Source organism: Muscardinus avellanarius, assembly GCF_963383645.1.
Source record: "Muscardinus avellanarius genome assembly, chromosome: 21".
Lineage (NCBI taxonomy): Eukaryota > Metazoa > Chordata > Mammalia > Rodentia > Gliridae > Muscardinus > Muscardinus avellanarius.
Window position 1 is genome coordinate 6,449,170 of NC_137807.1, and position 21,768 is coordinate 6,470,937.

A 21,768-nucleotide genomic window follows, 5' to 3' on the forward strand; every position below is an offset into this window, starting at 1 on the left:
AAGCACTCTCCTGCCCTGGGGCTCCACTTGGGTGTGGTCCGTGGGAGCAGGGCGCTATTCCCAGCCTCCGCCCAGGACTGTCTACCCGACAGCAGCTACGACCCCCAGGACCACAGCTCTGTGGGTGCTGTGGCCCAAGGCACCTGCTCTCTGATCCCTGCTGAGGCTGGGCCCCAGTGCTGCCCTGCCTGGACCCCAGAGCCTCTTTGAGCCAAACAGCACGGTACCCCCCTTAGCTGCTCAGGCTCTGACCGCCACGTGAGCCAGCCTCGCCCCACCCCGGAAGGCTGAGTCTAGGAGGCTGAGGGCCAAGTAAACCAGTATGCCACCAGCTCCGGGCCAAAGTCAGGGTGGTGTGCGAAGCCTTGGTGTCTCAGGGTCAGAGCTGCCAAAGAAAGCGGTGTTTCAAAGAACCTGCCAGGTTAACCGCCTGTTTTTTTTTTTTTTTTTAATGCTGAGGCTGGCTTTGAACCAGTGATTCTCCTGCTTTAGCCTCCTAAGTACCAGGATGACAGGCATGCACCACCATGCCCGGCATACTGCCTAACTTCACAAATTTAGAATCATCTTCAATTACACATTTAAGAAGCAGAATTGGAAACATGTGGTGGCGCCCGCCTGCATTCCCAGTACTTGGGAAGCTGAGGCAGAGGAGTTGCAGGTTCGAAGCCAGCCTCAGCAATGTAGCGAGGTTCTTAGCAACTTAGTGAGACCCTGTTTCCACATAAAAAATAAAGTTGGTCTGGGGGTGTAGCTTGAAGGTTGCTGAGGCACTCGCTCAATTACTGAGACTGGCCTCAAACCTGCAATCCTCCTGTTTCAGGATTACAGGACTGCAACGCCACACTTGGCTGGTATTTGTTTTTTTTCAGTACTGGGGATGGAACCCAGGGGTATCGGACTTCCAAGTTACACCCTAGCCCTATTTTTTAGTCTTTTTTTTTTTTTTAAACAGGGTCTCACTGAGTTGCAAAGGGCCTCACTAAGTAGCTGAGGCTGTCTGTGAACCTCAAGCCTCCTGTCAGCTCCCGGATGCTGGGATTACAAGCGTTGGCCACCACGCCTGGCTGGTATATAAACTTTTAAAGCAGCCTTAAATACTCTTTTCTGTGAATTGAAGTCCCACAGGGAAAACCACAAAAGACTAAATGAAAACCTCAAAATTAAAAGACGCACAGAGCCTCCACATCCACTCTGCTCCCAGGATGACGTGTGTGACTCCGCGGGGTTTGCTGGGCATCTGCCCAGCCCCAGGCAAGGTCCAGGCACCGCATCACAACCTCCCCCACGGCCTGGGGCTCCAAGGCCCTTGAGCAGGCCTCGCCCAGCCTCCCTGCTCTAGGGTAGGGCCAGCCGCCCCAGCCATGCGGCTGGTCTCCACGCCCTGTGGAAAGAGGCTTCCCAAGTTAAATGGACTGAGCTTCCGGGCTCCAGGCGGGGCTGCATCACACCTGTCTCATTCAGGGTCTCCTGAGTGCTGAGACCCTCAAAGTCAGCCCGAGACACATCCCGCTGTCCCCAGGCTGGGCCTGTCTCTCCCAACAAGGCCTGTGCCCACCGGGGGCTCACTCTATCCACGCTGCCTTCCACCTCAGATCATGCACCAGCCGCCCGAGAACCACTGTCCTCACCACCACAGCACCCGGGCTGCGCAGGGGGCCGGCTCTTCCAAGCGTCCAGCCCACGCCGCACCCGCCGCCACTCACGCAACGCACAGAAACAGCCAGAAAATGAGAAAACTACAGAGACACAGACCCGTGCCTTTGGTACCACACGGGGCCCACAGCCTCCCCGTCTCCAGGTGACTCTGAATTTGGGGCCTTGGCCTGGCTGGCCCTAACAGTGCTCGAGCCGGCCGCCGAACTCACCCTCATCCCCAGCTCGATATTCTCTGCACCATACACCTCCATGCCCGGGTCCAGCAGGCCGATGTCCCCGAAGTACTCCCGGTCCACCACGAATGAGCAGCCGATCATGGCAGGCGTCCTGCGGGGTCGAGAAAGGGCTGAGAAGGCCAGCCACCCCCAGGTTCCAACTCTCCTGCCTATTTTTTATTCTTTATTTTGAAACAGGGTCTACTAAGTTCCGGAGGGCCTCACTAAGTAGCTGAGGCTGGCTGTGAACTGCGATCCTCCCGTCTCAGCCTCCCGAATGCTGGGATGACAAGCGTGCGCCCCCACGCCCGGCTGTAACAGCTCTATTTACAAGCACATGTTTGAAACAGGATGGCAGATCTGGCCTTGTGCCCTGTGAAATCAGGATCGGAAGCGCTGGTTATGTTTTTCCCAACAGGAACCAAGAATCTACAGCGTTGTGCAACCCGAGAGGTACGAGCAGGGACAGGACCCGCGGAGAGCTCCGGGTGGCACCGCTGTGACATCGTACGCTCACGAGCCCACAGGTCTAAGTGGGATGACAGAGAGGACCGAGGAAGTGTCCCGGCAGGAAGCGGGCTGTCCTCCTAAGCCCAGACGGCAGGCAGGTTTTGCCTCAAAAGAGCTCATTCCCTGGACGCTGGGCTCGGCTCCTCCCGAGGCCCTGGGCGCGGAGGGGAAGCAGCGGCTCCTGCGCCCGGCTCCCAAGGCCCCTGCTCACACCTCCGGAAGGTATTAAGTCTCTCCAGTAAGAACTGCAAAGCGGCCACAAGGTAGGAGCGGAAGTTCTGCCCTTAGGGACCACGAGGTCAGAAGTCAACACCTGCCTGCCATGCGGGGTGGACAGGCATTGAAACGCGACCCTCCTTTTATTTGTTCAAAGATCCAGTTTGTCCCGTCATTAGGTTTTGGCCTCAAAGCTAACTCGGTATCGGAGTTTTAACGCCGTTTTGAGTCTTAATAGCGAGCGCATGTCTGGTAAGTCACGGTTCCACGCACGCCAGGCACGCCTCTCGTTTCCTTCACAGCGGCCCCAATCCAGGCTAATCTCTGATGAACAGAAGTGCCAGCTCCCCACCAAGCCTGTTACAGCCGCAATGATTTCCTTTAGTATTGCTCAGAGTTATAAAATCAACTCCAACCCACGAGGCAACAGCAGCAGTGTCAGCCGGCCCTGGATTGACTCGCACGGGAAACTCTTGCTGTGATTACAGGAAGCCGCGGGCTTCGGGATGTCTCTGCAGAGGGGCCTTGAAGTTGGGGGTGCCCTGGCCATTCCAGAGGCCACCCTCATCCAGGGCTGCTCTGCAGTGGACAGCAGGCGCAGTGACAGCCCTGACCTCGTCTCTGGCTCTTGTCCCCAGACCTTAGGTCTAGCCAGATCTTGCTGTTTTCTTAATATTGAAAGTGGAATCAGCCGGGCCTGGTGGTGCACACCCGTAATCCCAGTACTTAGGAGACTGGAATAGGAGGATCCCGTGTTCAAAGCCTGCCTCAGCAACTTAGACTCTCAGCAACTTAGTGAGACCCTGTTTCCAAATAAAAAATAAAATTGCAGCTGGGCGTGGTGGTGCACGCTTGTAATCCCCGCGCTTGGGAGGCAGAGACAGGAGGATCGCGCAGGTTCGAAGCCAGAAGCGCTGGCTTAAGAGACCCTGTTTCCACATAAAAAAGTATAAAAATAGGTCTGGGAGTGTAGCCTGTGGGAGTGTAGCCGGAGGTAGAAGAGCTTCCAGGAACCCCAGTACCACCAAAATAAATAAAATAAAATAAAATAGCACTGGGGGTGGTATAGCTCAGAGGTAGAACGCTCCTGGGTTCAATCCCCAGGACCAAAAAATCAAATAAAGTGGAATCAACCCAGGTGGCCTTCCGTGGACAAGTGAGTGTACGAACAGTGGTTTCCCACAGAATGGAGCATTGCTCAGCCATCAAAGGGACGGGCCCTACCCCGGCGTGGTGGAGCATGCTTGCAATCCCAGTACTGGAGAGGCTGAGGCAGGAGAAACGCAGGTTCAAGGCCAGCCTCAGCTACTTAGCGAGGCCCTCTGCTGCAACTTAATGAGACCCTGTTTTAAAATAAAGAATAAAAAATGGGGCTGAGGGTATAGCTCAGAGGTAGAATGCTCTCCCCAGTACTGCAAAAAAAGAAAAAGAAGAGAAAAGCAGTGCTCGTCATCCAGAGTAGACAAGCTGAGGGACAGGCTTCGGGCAGCCCCATCTGAGTCCTGGATCAAGCCATGCCCGAAAGCCACTAAATCCCTTGTGTCCAATCAGTTGACTCAGGCCCCCGTGAGGGGCACTGGCCCTCTGCACTGCTGCGCCCCGCGCACACCCTGGGACCTGGCTCACCTGCCCCATTAGAGGTTGTCTCTGCTCACCTGTGCACTCCTGCAGGCAGCGCCTGGCTAGGGGGAGGCTGCTCCAAGGTGGAGGTGGGCCAGGTCTGCACACGTCCTCCCTAGCCAGTGTCCTTTGGCCTGCTGGAGGCCCAGCACCTACAGCTTGTAGGGGCGAGTGTGTCTTGTCCCGCCACAGCCAAGCAGGCACAAGGCCTCCAGGCCCCTGAGCTGAGAAAGGCTGCGAGTTCTATCCCCGTGGAGGACGCACAGGCTGTCCCCAGCTCGGCCCCCTGCCGGCTGCTCGGCAGGGCCCAGAGGCGCTGACAGCTCATCAGTGCACCCACTTACTGGCCGAGCTTGCGGTTCTGATCTCCCTGAGGGAGGCGTGGCCCCGCAGGGTCACCAGCTCTTGGCCTTCTGCGTTGCTCCTGTTTCTGGATTCTTCTGACATCACAGTTTGTGTAGTTAATAAGCCTCTGCGTGGATCCGTGTCCACACTTCACCCAGACGAGCCGCCTGAGAGTAGCCCGGGCTGGAGCTTACAAGACACAATGCTCCCCAACGATGCCCCGCACGCACAGCCGAGGTCCTGCGTCGGGGTGCCAGGCTGCCTGGTCTCGCCACCTGGCCCCGCAGCTGCACTTGAAGGTCTCTGTTGGCAGTGCCTGATGGCGGGCTGCGCCCGGCGTCTTTTCGGGAGCGGCTGGCTTGTGCTGTGGTTTAGTTGCTCCTGGTTTTTGTTGGGTCTGGCACTGGGGTTTAACGGCTCTCTAGGTGAGGCCAAGAAGGGGCCGTTTGGGAACCACTGGCTCGCAGGACTCCATCAGGCCGGCAAACCTCTTCCCCGCTGCAACTCGGAGCTCGCCAGAAACCGCGGGGTTCGCCTGCCTCCTGTCGGGGTCGCTCCTGTCGGGGGTCTCGATTCCACTGATTTCTAAAACGCCACACGCAAGACATCGGCTTTGCTACTAACTGGGACTATCAGGAGCATTTTGTATGAAGAAAAACAGCCTAAACCTTCAGTCCTGGCTGCAGAGAGCCCCAGGCGTCTCTGTGTGGGGAGAAGCCGCGGCCCCAACCCCAGGCCGCCGGAGCCGGCAGGAAATGAGTACGTGGGCCCTGGCACCCGCTTCAGCTCGGGAGCCTTGTCCGTCTTCGCATGATGGGCAGTTTCCTCTGCAATGGAAGCATATTTTTCCGTCTTGGGGATCCATGAGGCGTGGGTCGGAGCCACGTTAGTGCGTCTTGTGACGCTCCAACTTCACGGCTGAGCATCCGGGGTGCCCGAGACTTGATTTACATGGTCAGCTCTTTGCTTGCGGAGGGCAGACGCACGCCGGGCTCTGAAGCACCTGGCACAGGCTCCCCGACGAGCTGCCCACAGGCCTGGCCACCTCTCGAGACCCTCCACTGAGAGAGGACTGCCCCAGGTGCCAAGCCTCAGCCATTCACGGGCAGGAGCGTGCATGCCCTGAGAGCCAAACCCAGGGACACCTGGCCAGGTGGGTGGAGCCGGGCTCCCCAGCGTCTGCAGGGCGGGGCTCCCTGCTTTCTGTCTGGGAGGGGGGCGTACTCTGGGCAGGGCCTCAGCACCTGGCAGTCCCAGGAGAAGATGGAGCTGAGGCGGCAGGTGCACGCTGGGGCCTTGCTTCCTGGCTGACTGCGCCCCCAGGGGCTCGGTGTGAGCCCCCTGCACAGGGTCAGCCCCTCACAGGAAGGTCAGGCTTCCCACGTGTCCTCTTGATGTGCAGGGATTAATCTTGGGCCCCGGTGGGTGACACGCTGGAGTTAAGAACACCCAAAGCCGACTAACGTGGCCGCCCCAGCAGTGGCGGAGGGGGCCGGCCTGCCTCTTCCCGTGGCAGCCATGCCTCATGTCCCAGACGGAAGCCCGGTAAAGCCCAGCCTGTGCGTCCGCTTGCCGGACTCCATTTCATTTCTAGGTCTAGGTTCGCAAAAGTCAAAAGATCTCAGCACCCAGCAGCAGAGTGAGCGGCTGGATGATTTTGAGGGGTGGGCTTTCCAGCGGTCTGTGGCCAGGAGGGGTGCAAGCTGCAGACTGGGTGGGTGGTGGGAACCGATCACACGGGATCGCTCCAGGGCGGGGAGACACCCCCCTGGAGGGTCTGAGGCCTGCCCTGAAGCGCGCTCGCCACACCGATCCCGGCAGGAAATCCTGGGTGGGCTTCTTTTCTTCTTTAGTGCTACTGGGGAGCGAACCCAGGGCAGTCTACCTCTGAGCTACACCTCCAGCTCTTTTTTTGTTTTTGTCTTGAAACAGGCTCCTGCAACACTGCCGAGAGCCTCACTAAGTTGCTGAGGCTGGCTTTGAACCTGTGCAATCCGGTCTCGGCCTCCCAAGTGCTGGGATTATAAGTATGCACCACCATGCCCGGCTTTTATTCTTTATTTTGAAATAGGGGCTCACTAAGTAGCTGAAGCTGGTCACAAACCTGCGATCCTTCTGTCTCAGCCTCTCAAGTACTGGGATTACAAGCACGCACCACCATGCCTGGCGGATGGATTGTGTATTTTCAAAGCGTTGGAATACATTCCTCTTTAAGAAACTAATTCAAATAAAAATAACCCTTGGCCAGGTGCAGTGGCACACACTTGTCATCCCAGCATTTGGGAGGCTGAGACCTGAGGATTGCTTGTTTGCAGCCAGCCTCAGCTACTTAGTGAGGCCCTCTGCAACTCAGTGAGACCCTGTTAAAAATAAAGAATAAAAAATAGGGCTGGGGGGTGTAGCTCAGAGGTAGAATGCCCCTGGGTTCCATCCCCAGTACTGCAAATAAAATAAAATAATAAAAATAAACCTTTACAGGACCATCTGTCTCTGACTCCTTCTCCCCGGGTCTCTCCCTGTCCCTGTCTGGCTTCTATCTCACCCTCTCCCTCTCCAGCTCGTCTCCGCTCCCTCTTCCCCTCCCTCGCATCCCTCCTCAGTCTCCCTCTCCTTATCTTCGCCTCTCTCCCTTTTCCTGTCTGTCTCCCCCTCTTCCTGTCTCTCTCCCTCTCCCTCGCGCTCCTCTCCCACTCACCCCCGCCCCTCCTCCTGGGGCTCACCTGATGGGGGCGGACTCATCCCCACCCCTCCTCCTGGGGCTCACCTGATGGGGGCGGACTCGTCCCCACCCCTCCTCCTGGGGCTCAGCCCCGAGAGCCCTCACCTGATGGGGGCGGACTCGTCCCCACCCCTCCTCCTGGGGCTCAGCCCCGAGAGCCCTCACCTGATGGGGGCAGACTCATCCCCACCCCTCCTCCTGGGGCTCACCTGATGGGGGCGGACTCGTCCCCACCCCTCCTCCTGGGGCTCACCTGATGGGGGCGGACTCGTCCCCACCCCTCCTCCTGGGGCTCACCTGATGGGGGCGGACTCATCCCCACCCCTCCTCCTGGGGCTCAGCCCCGAGAGCCCTCACCTGATGGGGGCAGACTCGTCCCCGCCCCTCCTCCTGGGGCTCACCTGATGGGGGCGGACTCATCCCCACCCCTCCTCCTAGGGCTCACCTGATGGGGGCGGACTCGTCCCCGCGGTCCAGCCAGTCCCGCGGCGGAATGATGTACATACACCAGAGGCCCCAGTTGTAGCCGTGCGCGGCGTTGGCGTACTGCTGCACCTCGAAGGTGTTGTACCTGATGTTGTCGATGGCCGGCAGCACGATGCGCCTGCGGTCCTCCCGGATGCGCGAGAGCGCGGGCTCGGCCCTGTGGGAGGCACGCCACGTGAAGGCCGGGCCGAGCCGGTAGGAGCATGACCGGCCATCTGCCACGGGCCCGGCAGAGGCCAGGGATTCTCAACACGGCCCAGCTGCGCCCTTCCCACCGCTAGCACCACACACCAACCCTGGTCGTCCCGGTCTCTGAGTGGCTGCTCTGGCGCACGGTCCCCAGGGTCAGCCGGGTCCCTGGCTCCCCGGTCGGCAGCGCCGGAGTCTCCAAAGCTGCCCGAGCGCCTGCTTGCCGAGTGGCCCTGGGATGCTCCCACCACCTCCTTTTCCCAGCTGCTCATTCACACCCACTTCTTCCCTGTGTGAGAAACCAGGGCTCTGACCCAGAGTTTTCTACAAGGACAAGAAGTTGTTTGCTCCTGGGCCGGTAGGCCGGCCCACTGGACGTACAAAGCCCCCTCTGTGATGTCAGAACCTCACAGACCGCCGGTCTACACCGCAGGCCGCCTACCCGAGGCCAGGCCTGGCCCTTACCAGCCGGTGTTGAACTCCACGTGCGCATCGAAGAAGCCGACGACGGGCGCCGTGGCCGCCTTCCAGCCCTGCAGCCGCGCCCGGATCAGGCCTTCACGGTGGCTGTTGCGGACGACCTTCACCAGGCCCGGGTACCTCTTGTGCACGTACTGGTCCAGGTTGAACTTGAGTTCCACTGCAGTGGGGAGAGAGGCAGGTCTCAGCCTCCTGCCCGGGTGGGGGACCTGGGCCACCCACTCCAGGCTGAAGGCCCAGCCCCACTGGGTGCCTTGTGAGCGTCCTCTGAAGACCCCCCGTGGCTGGACACAAGTCAGTGTGCCGGCGAGAGAGGGCAGGACGAGGGTCCTGGCCAGGTGCTGCTGGTCCAGTGGGAGAGGGACAGCCAGAGGCAGGTGAGGAACGAGAACTGCTGGGTGGAGGGAGAGGCGGGGGCGGGGAGAGCAGGCTCAACCCTCTGTCCACCCTCGGTGAACACCGAGCAGACGCGGTCCATCCATCCACACAGTGGGAAATGACTCAGCCGTAGAAAGGGAGGGCATTCTCACACAGCTCTGACACGGACAAGCCCCGGGGCATTAGACTCGGCAAAATAAGCCAGCCACTGAAGGACAGGTCCAGTGTGGCTCCACTTACATGCAGCCCCGGATGGGGCAAAACCTAGACAGGTGCCAGGGCTGTGGGTCTGGGTCTGATGGGGACAGAGAGCTCGGGACGGTGAAGAGCTCTGCGGGTGGGTGGTGGTGATGCGCGCACCACTGCCGACGTACTGGGTGCCACCGTGTGGCATACTTACAGGTGGCTGAAATGGCATTTTCTTTTTAGGTGCTGGGGATCGAACCCAGGGCCATTCTACCTTCGAGCTACACCCCCAGCCCTATTTTTTGTATTCTTTATTTGAAACAGGGTCTCACTGATTGCAAAGGGCCTCACTAAATAGCTGAGGCTGTCTGCGAACAGCGATCCTCCTGTCAGCCTCCCAAATGCCGGGATTACGAGCGTGTGCCACCACACCCAGCTCAAAATGGCATGTTTTGTTATGGGACTGAAGGGCTGGCGCACAGCACAGTACGATGAGCCACTGTGGCCCGAAATTCACTGACAAATGTCCTCGTGACAAGAGGGGACCGAGACAGACACGGGGCAGGCTGTGTGCAGGCGGAGCAGGAGCAGAGCCAGCGCCCACAGGCCGGGAGCACAGGGCTCTGCCAGCCACTGGCCGAGGCAGGAGGGCTTCCCCAGGGTTTGAGGACAGCCCCGGCCAAACGGAGGTTAGGGCCGCTGTCACTTCCAGCCTCCTGTTGGAGGAGGTCCTCTGCTGGGCCTGGGAGGCATGGCCACCGGCGCCCAAGGCTGCCAAGAACACGCCCACGGCACCCCCAAGGCCACCAAGAGGCCCGGCCAGCAGGAGCCCGCCTCTCACCGTTGTCGCTGTTATCATCCACCAGGATGACCTCCTTCAGGAGCTGGGAGGGCGTGTGGTTGACCACGCTGTGCACCGAGCGCAGGATGACGGACAGCGCCTCGTTGACGAAGATGAAGACCACGGAGACCTGTGGCAGGTCCCCGGAGTAGGTCATCTGTCGGCACCTGCGGGGCGCGGCGGTCAGCGGCGGTCAGCGGGGCAGGGCAGCAGGACCGCCGTGATGGGCTCCCATCCCCAAGGTGGAGACCGCGGGAAGCGCCAGGGTTGGGAGTACCGAGGTCCAGCAGGAAGCCGGAAGCTGCTCGGGGCTAGAGAGGGGGCCAGGCTGCTTGCTTTATTTTGGCACTGGGGATTGAAGCTGGAGGTATTCCACCTTTGAGCTACACTCCTAGCCCTATTTAATTTTTTATTTTGAAACAGTATCTTGCTAGGTGGAGGACAGTCTCACTACTTGCTAAGGCTGTCCTCGAACCTGTGATTCTCCTGTCTCAGCTTCCTAAGTACTGGGATTAGAGGCATGCATCACCACTCCCGGCTCAGGGCTGCCTTTTATATTATATTATATTTATTTGTTTGTTTTTGCCATACTAGGAATGGAACCTAGGGGCATTCTACCTATGAATTACACCCCCAGCCCTATTTGTTAATTCTTTATTTTGAAACAGGGTCTCACTGAGTTGCAAAGGGCCTCACTAAGTATCTGAGATTGTCTGTGAACCGCCATCTTCCTGTCTCAGCCTCCCGAGTATTGGAATTATAGGTGTGTGCCACCACGCCCAGCTGAGGACTGCTTTTTAAATGGTTGGTGCATTTGTAAGTCTGAGGAGGGCAGGGTCGTTGTTCACAGGGTTCACAGGGAGCAAAGGGGATAGACGGCAAGAGGACCCCTGTTCAGATAAAAAAAAAAACGAGGCTGGATGCAGGGCCATGTCTAGTAGTTGGAAGGCTGAGATAGGAGTGTCGCAGGTTCAAGACAAGCCTCAGCAACTCAGACACTGACGTTTAATAAATAATAAAATAAGGCTGGGGATATAGCTCAGAGGCAGACTGCCCCTGGATTTAAACCCCAGCACAAGATTAAAAAAAAACATAATTTACAAAGACAGAGAACATAATCAGGTGGGGAAATTCTCCAGACAAATGCTCCCACCCTTGGGAATCCACGGCAGCGTGAGCGTCGCATTACAGAGGACGTGGCGTTAACCCTGCTCCCAAGGAGTCCATCCCAAGGACACAGATTACTTCTGTAGGACAAGCTGCCCGGCAGTGGGCGCTCACAGGAAGCGGTGCTGAAGAGCTGGGGACCTGGGGGCCATGGCCCCCGCCCCAGGTGCCTGCCGCACCTGGAATGCTGCAGGAGTCAGATGCCCGCAACTGAACAGAGAGCTGGTGTGTTTGCAGCACAGCGAACCCTAGCTGGCGCTTTAGGAAGCAGGGGCTGTGGGTGGGCCACTCCTGAGCAGTCCACAGGGCCGGTCAGGGCTACCTCCTCCTCCTCACAGGACACTGCCCTGCTGGACCAGGCCACCCCTCCCATCCCAACAATCGTGGCCCCGCGGCAGCCCTGCTACCAAGGAGGGCGCGTTCTGAAGCCCTGGAGGTAAAGACCCCGATGTAGAAGTTCTGCAATACAGCCCAGCATGCAGCAGCAGCCACGGCTCCTTCCACGCCAGGAGGGCTGGCAGCTGAACCTTTCAGCCGCCCTGAGGGGCACCAGGCACGGAATGACAGGGCAGGCGCTGCTCGGGCCTCCCCGCGCTGTGGGCGAGAGGCCGTGTCCCGCCAGTCTCATCGCTCAGAAAAATGCATCCTGACAGGAAGACTCCGCTCCCCAGGAGAGGAGAAAGGCGGAACGCACGGTTTTCATGAACTTGCAAAATGTGTCAAACAGAAAAATCCCTGAGGCAGGAAACACAGCTCAGGACCTGCGAGGAGCAGCTGCTGAGTGTGACGGAGGAACCTGCTTGCGGTGTGTGTGTCGGGGGTCTCTGGGCACCGGGAAGGCTCTGGGGTCCTGTCTTCACACCCTGTCCTTCTGCTCCTCCCCGGCCTCACCCCCCTGCAAAGTATCCGCAGCGTCTCCACATCTACCACGCACCCTTCCCAGCTCAGCAAAGGGTCTGTCCATCCTGGCCGAGGGGCAAAGGCAGCTGGCCAACTTTGGGGGGCAGCGATGACCCCATCCCTTCTCCTCCCTCTGTTTCTAGGGTAGGAGGCTCAGGGGCCTCCTGGGCTGAGCCTTCGACACCACTTAGGGGTCGGCGTTTCTGGAAGGGGGTGACTAAAACCAGAGCTCCCTTCCCTGGGCCTCGGGCTGGACGGGCTGGGGGACAGAGAGCCTGCGGGTGCCCATTCCTCACCCGGGTTACCTCACTTACCCGCTGCCGGCCCTCCTCTGCCAGGACCCCCCAAGCCTCCAACACGAGCAGAGATGCCCCAGGCGCGCCCTCCTGGCCCCTCATGACTCCCTCTGCCCCGGGTTCCCCGAGCTGTCCACGTGGTGGAGACTATGCCCGTCTGTGTGGCCACAGCACACCAAGACCGCAGAAAACCAGAGGACCACACTGCGGCCCTGGGGTCGCTCAGCACGAGGAACCAGAGGGCTCTGCTCAGACCTGGCACCGTTTCCATCGGACCAAATTTATGGTATTTGGAAGGACCCAGAGTTCAGCAGGAGTGCCCCCTGTGCCCCCTGCCGTCCAGCAGCTGGGCCAGGCACAGGTGTGTGTGGCGCGCAGAGGGGTCGGGAGGAAGCCCCAGCTGCACTTGGAGCCTGAGGTTCAGTTAGTGACTGGAGAAGGACCAGGGATGGGGATGCGTCTGACATCTGAGCTCAATTAACCTTCTAATTCTCAAAGGTGCCCTGGCTGCTCTTGCCCCTCGAGACTGAAGAAGGCTGAAGAGAAGATGGGCCCAGCCCCCGCTCTCCTGCACACCGGCCCTTCTGTGCCTCCCTGCCCCGGGAAGCGGGGCTGCTCAGCCCGAGGGAAGTTCCCCCAGCATGACCCTAACCCACCCCAGCTGGGACAGCGCCCAGGGACCCTCGGCCACCACCAGCCGGCCTCTGTGGTTGGCGTCCCGGGAGGTGGAATCTGAGGAACCTCAGGCCCCCAGTAAAAGAGTTAGGCGTCAAAAATGCAAGCTATGGTCGCCGGGCGTGGTGGTGCACACTTGTAATCCCAGCACTTGGGAGGCTGAGACTGGAGGACCGTGGTTCACACACAGCCTCAGCTACTTAGCGAGGCCCTTTGCAACTCAGTGAGACCCTGTTTCAGAATAAAGAATAAAAAACAGGGCTAGGGGTGTAGCTTGGAGATAGAATGACCCTGGGTTCCATTCCCAGTACCAAAAATAAATAAATAAATAAATAAATAAATAAATAAATAAATAAATAAATACAAGCTATGACTAGCGTGGTGGCGCACGCTTGTACTCTCAGCACTTGGGAGGCTGAGACAGGAGAATGGCAGGTTCAAGAACAACCTCAACTACAGTGAGACGCTGTTCCGAAATAAAAATAAATAGGGCTGGGATGTGGCATGGAGGTTCAATCCCCAGTGGCCCCACCAGTAAAAAGGAACAGGGTCTGTCTTGTGGCTGGACACTGAGGAGGATGACACAGCCAGAGAGTAGGGGAACACAGGGAAGGAGAGAGAGAGAGAGAGGAGAGAGGGAGAGAGGGAGAGAGGAGAGAGGGAGAGAGGAGAGAGGAGAGAGGAGAGAGAGAGAGAGAAGAGAGGAGAGAGAGACAGAGAGGAGAGAGAGAGAGACAGAGAGGAGAGAGAGAGGAGAGGAGAGAGAGAGGAGAGAGAGAGGAGAGAGAGGGAGAGAAAGAGGAGAGGAGAGAGAGAAGAGAGAGGAGAGAGAGGAGAGAGAGAGGAGAGAGAGAGGAGAGAGAGGAGAGAGAGAGGAGAGAGAGGGAGAGAAAGAGGAGAGAGAGAGAGGAGAGAGGGGAGAGAGAGAAGAGAGAGAGGAGAGAGAGGGAGAGAGAGAGGGGAGGGGAGGGGAGGAGAGAGAGAGAGAGAGAGAGAGAGAGAGAGAGAGAGAGAGAGAACACAAAGAGAAAGAAACAGAAAAACAGAGGCATAATGAGCGCCACAGAGACAGAGGCAGGGAGCGGCGCCCTGGCGTGCGCGCCGTGGCTCACGTCTTAGGCCTGTAGTCGGGGATGCTCCTGTCCAGGGAGATGCGGTCGCTGAGCTGCGCGTTGTAGCCGTACTCCTCGTACTTGCTCTCCGCCTCCTGGCTGTCGTCCTGCAGGGTGGCCGCCACGCCTCCCTGGCCCAGGCCGCCGGGCCCCTCCACCAGGCCGATGGGCTTGGCCAGGCCTGGAGGGACAGAGAGGGGGACAGGTGAGGCCGGCCCAGGGCCCCTCTCAGGTGCAGACTCGGCGGCCTTGTCCCAGGGCCCGCGCTGGGAAAGGGAAGCCTGGATCAGCAGGAACAGGGCTCAGGGTGCGTGGACGGAGCTCAGGGGTCCGGTGCCGGGCAGTCAGCATCTACAGCAGCTCGAGGCCTGCAGCCCAGAGGAGCCTGCGCTGCCCGGAGCAGCAGCTGCTCAGCATCGGCTCCTCGCAGTAACAGGCTGTGACGTTAACCTAAGCTGTAAAAATGGGCACGTATGCAGGGTCCGTGGCACTCTCTGTACCCGGCTTTTGTTTTTGTTTTGTTGATTTTGCAGCACTAAGGGTGGAACCCAGGGGCACTCTGCCTCTGAGCTCCACTCCCAGCCTGGTTTTTATTCTTTATTTTTGAAACAGGGTCTCACTAAGTTGCAGAGGGCCTCACTCAGTAGCTGAGGCTGTCCACAAACCTGTGATCCTCCCGTCTCAGCCTCTCAAGTCCTGGGATTACAAGCGTGCGCCACCACACTTGGCTGGCCAGGGACTTTTTCACTCAGCAAGCTAAGGTGTCCGGGTTCCCAGTCCCCTGTGTTTTCTGGAAGATTCCATTTTGAATGGGCCAACAGGGTGCTGGTATTTATTTGGATTGAAGGCTGCACATTGGATATAGAATCGAAGAAAATTGTGTGACACACATCACTGCCACTCCCCATTTTTATTTTAAAATTGATACATAGAAGTAATCGTGCTATTTTTAAACATCTGTATCGCACTTGAATTTTTCTCTTGGAAAGTCTGCAAATAGACCTCTCCCAGAGGCAGACCTGCCACAGCTTGCAGACTGTGTGTGTTGGGGAGACCGCGCTGCTGCTCCTGGGGCGCTCGCCAGAGGAAGCGCCAGAGGGAGCTCGGGGCCTGGGCCCGCTGCCCAGCATGGGGGCTCCCTTTCCACTTGTAAAAGTAGAATATGCCTGTGTTGAAAAGCCCAGCGGATCCAGAAAACCATGACACCTGGGCGCATTCTTCCCTGCAAACACCACTCTCTAAAGAAATTATTTTTTCTGGTTGGAGTCCTATTCATTTCGCCACCACACGTTAAGCCACGGGCCGAGTTCTTGCTCTGTCCACCCCAGGCAATTCCCGGGCTCCTCGGCAGGAAGTGTGAGCGGTCAGTTCCCACCACCACCAGCGCCCTCCCTGCCCGCCTCCCTCGACTTTCCCCAGTTGTGTTGGTATTTTTAGCCACGGTGCTGGTCACCTTTGTGACTTTAAGAGAAGCAGCATGCCTGTAACCCCAGTACTTGCGAGTCTGAGACAGGAGATCATAGGTTCAAGGACAGAAAAATAAAGAAATAGGGTTGGGGGTGTAGCTCAGAGGGAGAATGCCCTGGTCAATCTCTAGTGAGAGAGGAGAGGGGGGGGGAGGAAAGGGGAGAGGGAGAGGGAGAGGGAGAGAGAGAGGGAGAGGGAGAGAGAGGAGAAATAGGAGGGCGCTATTCCTGGTAGCCCCCACCGTGTCTCCTCGTCCTCTCCCACCTCCACCCCACCCACTATCTGGCACTGTGCAGGTTAGGGAAGCCTGGTTCCTGCCAGACCCCCAGGACACGCAGCCCAAGGGTGATTGCATCTTGTACCCACAAAGCAACCAGCGTCTGCTGCACCCCCAATATGCCCAGGTCTGGCTCTGTTGGGACAGAGGATCTCTGCAGATGAGATGGAGGCAAGAGGAGGTCACACTGGCCGGGGTGGGCCCTAGACCCCACAGGCCAGGGTCCTTAGAACAAGCGGGGGCCTTGGGCACAAAGGCGGCTGCTGGTGGGCGGCAGAGCTGGGAAGGACCCTCGCTGGGGTCTCTGGGGAGCACAGCCCTGAGCACACCTGACCGCGGGGCTCTGGGCTCCGATCTGAGAGCCCGTGGGTTCGTGCCTCTGTCAGGGTAGTCCCAGCCCATAGCTCAGCCGGGCCAGCTCTGCGGAGATCGACAGTAGAGGGCCAGTCCGTACTGTCCCTCCTGCTGGACGGCCCAGCGTGGGTTACTTATCCTTCTGAGGCTGGTGGGGACTCCAAGAAGCAAAATGGTGACCAACCCCAGGCCACCTCCTGTAGCAGACGGGTGTCACAAGCTCCCCCTCTTCTGCCAAGTAAGATGGCATTTTGAGAATAGGAAATTTTTGTCTATTCGCTCAGCTTCAAACCGTCTGTCCACAACTTTCCGTAAAGCCACTCACAGCGGTGGGGGCAGAATGACGGGCTGCTGTGTGGACGCCCCAGGCACCAACTGGCTCCCCTCACTTGGCCGATTGATTGACTGGTCAATCGATTGATAACCCTATCTAGGGTTGTCTACTTCCGAAACGGAGGCATGGGGTCAAGGCGCAGATGTTCCCATGGACCCTGGTGCCCAGTTACCTCCTGGGAGGCTAGGATCGGTTCACCTGGCTGCCGGCCATGTTTGCTTTTGCATCTTTAATGAAAGAGTCTGTTTTTTCTGATGGCAAGTCACAAATGCTTAGGGCAGGCCCTGGGAAAGCCTACGCACCATCTCCCAGGGTCTCGCCCTGCAGGAAGCCAGGGTCAGTGAGATGCTTCCAGCACCGACTCAGGTTCCGTCCCGCCGCTCGCCCCCCTCAAGCATGTCCTGGCGCTACCGGAGCCTCCTCGTACACACGGCTCAGCTGCACACATAAAAGCCGACGTGTAGCTGCTCCATTTGCCCCCTTGTCTGTTCACTGAGCATCTGTGGAACGTCTCCAAAAGCCGGAGCTGGCCAGAGGGCTGGGCACTGGGTGGCCCAGGCATGCGCTGCCCGGGAGGAGCTGGGCGTTCAGGCTCGGGCAGCAGCTTCCTACCTGGGCTGAGGGTAGGAGGCGGGATGGGACCGGGTGCCCAGCAGTGGCCAGGAGCGACTAGGGACTGGTATGCAGGAGGGCGTCTTACAGACAACTCCTGACTGGTCGGTGTTGGGGCCCAGGGCCAGGACAGGTGCCCTGAGGGAATGGGGCCACAGGAGGGGCTGAGGCAGGAGAGCAGGGCGGACACGCTAGCCGAGGGATTCATCTGTAGCTAAATTCTCCACTGAGCAGGGAGGGCCTGGAGGCCTGGAGGCCACTGTCCAGCCTCCTTATCAGAGGCTGGTGCTGACTGTGGAGACAGAGCAGGAACGGAGGGGCCAAGAGCCTGGCTGGGGTAGGCTCAGGTGCCTGCGGGCAGTAGGAGGGAGTCTGCTAAGCATTCGAGACTCCGTGGCACTGGCTGAAGGGCAGCTCCCGCCCAGTGCCAGGCCAGGGCACCTCCCAGGAGGGATGGGTGGCAGAGGGGTCACCGAACCCACAGGGGCAGCAGGAGAGGAGGGCCGAGGGGCAGGTCTGGAAAGAAGTCACCATGGCGCCGGGGCCCACACACGGCCAACGCCGGGACAGCAGGGCCTCCGGTCTCAGCTGACAGCTGGCCGTCCCTGACTTTTATTATCTATCTCATTCATTTCTACTTTCTTGTCTTCTTTCTTCTCCTCCTTTCGGGTGGCTCTGCGTGCTTCTCCTGAAATCCTGAGCTGTGTGCTAAGACAGCTCCTTTTGCTTTTAACTCTTTCTCAGCATCTTGTCAATTTAAATAGTACATTTTCCTCTAAACCTGGACCTTGCTGGGCTTGGCAATTTTCTCCCAAGCAGCATTTTCACTGTGGGTTCTGAGTATTTCCAAATGCTCGATATCATACCCTTTATTAGTCTCCAAGTGATGGTTTTATTTGCAAACCCACGAATCGCTGCATCCACCTCTCTGCTGCTGAGTCTGCTCTGCTATGTTCTGGGCAGAGCGCCGTCTGCTTCCTTCTCATTCTCTGGGCAGGGTTTGCCGCCACCTGGTACGTGCTCCATTCTTGACTAACCTGTGGTCCCGAAGAGTGTAAGGTTCTTGTTGAGGGCCCAGCGCGGCAGGTGGTATCAGGACAAGCTCGGTAAGCCACGCGGCGCCTTGGCCTCCTCGGGTGTAGCTTAGGGAGATGGGATGGTTAAAGTCTCCTTTGTATTCTGAGGCCGCAGCACAAGGCTCAGGGTTCCAGGCTGCAGGGTCACTTTAACCAGGAGATGTCCCTGCATGGTGAAGTCTCCTCTCCCGGCACCGCCCAAGGGCCACCAGCATGGACCTTTTGGCTTCTCTTGTCTCCACCGTTGTGTCACTGGGTTTCCATTGTTCTTCCAGACACCTGTGTGAGGGGAGGTGAAAGCTGCCCTCCAGCCCCTCTCGACCAGCGGCTCTCCATCCATGCCCACAGCAGGCTCGCGGGCCTGGTGTCTGCCCCTCGCCTTAGGCTCCCTTCTCTTCCCTCTTCTTTCCGTGCGCTGTCTTCCGCTCTTCCTCGCAGCCAATTTGCAAGAGGCGCACTCCATCTCTGTTTTTATTATTTATTTATTTATTTGGTGGTACTGGGGGTGGGACCCAGAGGCTTTCTACCTCCGGACTATACTCCCAGCCCTATTTTATACTTTATTTGGAAACAGGGTCTCACTAAGTTGCCGAGAGCCTCACTCAGTAGCTGAGGCTGGCTTCGAACCTGCGCGATCCTCCTGTCTCAGCCTCCCAAGCGCGGGGATGACAAGCGTGCGCCACCACGCCCGGCCCATCTATTTTTAAATGATCACTCTTAAGTTTGTTTTGTAGTACTGCAGGTTGAACCCAGGAGCATTCTACCTCTGCACTAAATCCTCTGCCCTATTTAATTTGAAACGGGGTCTTGCAACATCACTGAGGCTCTTGCTAAGCGTTTGAGGCTGTCCTCAAACCTGCGATCCTTCTGCCTCGGTCTCCCAAGTACTGGGACTGCTTCCAGCCAAAGCAATTCTGCTGTTATAGACCAATCACCACGCAGAGTCCCTTTCCCGTGCCCCAGGGAGTCTGCTTTTCTAGTTCCAAGAGATAACTGGGGTGGAGGCAGCAGTGTTGGGGGGTGGGGGTGGACTGGTGTGGAAGAGGAATTCCAGGCAGGGTGACTCAGGAGCTAAGGAGGGATTCAGATCCCAGTTCCCACACACTTCCTCCTGCTACACGCTGAGGAAAATGACGGGAGGCTCCAAGATGAATACGTCACTCGGCATCGAGCTGGGGTGGGCGATAAGCGGCGCGGGGGACTGGGGCTAACGCACACTGTGCTGTGTGGGTCTAACTGATGATCACCGCCCAGGGACTCGGGACCAAAGTTGCCAGGTCTTCTAAGATTTCAAGAGAAGGTAGCGATGTGTAGATTTATGCCTCTAAGATCAGTGATCGATTCATATTTTAGAAGAAAAGGCATTACGCAAGCAAACAGGTGCTGGATCCCCAAGCCAGAATGATGTGGGTCCCGAAGGTCTCAGTTCCCACCCCTGGGGTGCCTCGGCGTGTGGCTCTGTGTGGTCAGAGGGGCAGTGAAGAAGCTGTGACTAAATGGAAGAGTACCTGAAATCCCAGGCCTTGGGAAGCTGGGACGGGAGGATTGGGGTTCGAGGGCAGCCTCAGCAACGTAGCCAAGTAAAAAAGTTAAAAAAATAAATATGCCAGGCGTGGTGGCGCACGCTTGTAATCCCAGCATTCAGGAGGCTGAGACAGGAGGATCGTGATTTGAGACAGCCTCAGCTACTACTTAGTGAGGCTCTATGCAACTCAGTGAGACCCTGTTTCAAAATAAAAAATGAAAAATAGGGCTGGAGGTGACGTGCAGAGGTAGAATGCCCCTGAGTTCCATCCCCAGTACCGCAAAAATAAAAATAAATAAGTAAGTAGGGCTGGGGCTATAGCTCAGAAGTAGAGAGCCCCTGGGTTCAAGCCCTAGAACCACAAAAAAAAAAAAAAAGAGAGAGAGAGAGAGAGAGAGAGAGAGAGAGAAAGAGAAAGAGAGAAAGAAAAGAGAAGAGAATGGAATAAAAGGAGAGGAGAGGGAGTTAGGAGACACACAGAGCCCTTGTGGGGACAGAGGCCTTGCGGCCACCCCAGGAGCTGCCAGGAGGAGGAGGCCCCTGGGCCGGGCCCTGGGCCTAGAAGGAGTGATCTGCTCACACTTGATTCTGGACACAGCCTGCAGCCTGTGAGAGGCCCAGCCCTGCTGCTTAGATCCCCCAAGCTGCGCATTACCACGGCCCCAGAGGAAGGAGGCCCAGGAGGGGACAGGGTCCAGGTGAAGGGGCAGCGGCAGATGTGTCTGCCCCCATTTTCTCTGTCGGCAGAACTGTGCTTCACTGGGGGCAGCAGCGAGTCGATGGGGCCCAGGGGGACCTGCTGGCGTTGATTCTGAGGACCACGTTTGGAGGACACAGACGCCACCGGAAGAAGTGTTTCTGCTGTTTATCTACAGTGCCTTGCCCTTTCTCCTGCCTGGAACTACGGCTCAATGCTGGGAGCTGGGGCAGCCAGAGGAGGGCATCTGTCTCCCTCCGGGGTGTCCACAATCGAGGTGCAAGGAAAGCTGCAACACAGGGAGGCTCTGCCTTGGGTTTCCTGTGTGCAGAGATAGGGACCCATTCCAGACTCTCTGGTGGTCAGAGCCTGAATCCGCCAGCCCACAGGGGCAGAGCTGAGCGGAGGGACTAAGAGAGCCCGGCACAGGAAGAGCCCGCCCCTGCCCCCAGGAGAGCCGTTTCACACCCGGCCTGCCCACTTCTTCCGCACACAATACCTGGGCTCTGCGGGCGGCTGTGATGTTCCACTTGGAGGGAAGTGCGGTTTCAACCTCCCAGCTTCTCTCTGACTCACTGATTTCCATCTGTCACAGCAACTTAAGCCAAAATTCCAAGAGGAAGCAGCCCAAATGGAGAGGCTGTAGGTCACAAGATAATCCGGGAGGCGACAGGCAGAGGAAAGGGGGCGTCCGCACCCGCCAGGCCAGCAGCCGCGCTGGGGACCCATGGCCCACGGAAACCCAGAGGAGGGACTCAGGGCCAGCCGGGGTCCATCGCAGGTGGAGAGGTCAGACCGACCTGCGCCACTCAGAATGTGAGACTCCAGCATCAGCATCGTCAACATCTAAAATAGTAAACACCGGGCAAGGTGACGACTGAGAGGTCAACAGCAGAAATGGGCGCCGGGGCGGAGAGCGCTAGTCAGAGAGCGCTAGTGGCTCGCTGCCTCCCCTGGGGCAGGGGGAGGGGCTCTATTCTGCAAACCTGACATTCCACAGCGAGAGAAAGGGGAGAAAGCAAAGGAGCCAAACAGAAGAATACCCTCCTCAAGAGACCCCCAGGCCTCCAACTGGGCTGACCAGGGCTGCAGGGAGGAGCCCCAGGAGCAAACACCACCCCTATCAGAGGAAAGCAGCTCCATCCTTGGCCCAAACCTGCCACAGGTCAGGGCTGTGAGCAAGAGCCAGTAGAAAACAGGCCGGACGGACGGAGCCACTCGGTCCTCCTCACGCTCGCCCAGATCCCAAGGCTGCCAGCAGCCCCCACTTGACCTCCTCCAGCACGCGGGACTCTGCACCGTGGAGAGGGGACCCTGCCGCGGCATCCCTCGTGGGCCCGTGACCTTGCTGGAGCGTGTGGGGAGGAGAAAGGAAGGCGGCAGGCAGGATATCATGCGGGTGTCCTTGGTCCTCATAAAAACGTAGACTGGT

The 21,768-nt window shown here is 58.2% G+C and overlaps 1 protein-coding gene across 1 annotated transcript in view; it reads right to left on the minus strand.

Moving 5' to 3' along the window:
- Window positions 1-21,768, minus strand: part of GALNT9 (polypeptide N-acetylgalactosaminyltransferase 9) — a gene marked incomplete at both ends in the record, with an annotated part of 39,991 nt that overhangs the window by 9,044 nt on the left and 9,179 nt on the right. The window contains 5 exons of the mRNA XM_080717493.1: window positions 1,869-1,986; window positions 7,730-7,927; window positions 8,425-8,599; window positions 9,845-10,011; window positions 13,995-14,175. Coding sequence (XP_080573619.1) covers window positions 1,869-1,986; window positions 7,730-7,927; window positions 8,425-8,599; window positions 9,845-10,011; window positions 13,995-14,175 — 839 coding nt within the window. The remainder of the gene's footprint in view (window positions 1-1,868; window positions 1,987-7,729; window positions 7,928-8,424; window positions 8,600-9,844; window positions 10,012-13,994; window positions 14,176-21,768) is intronic.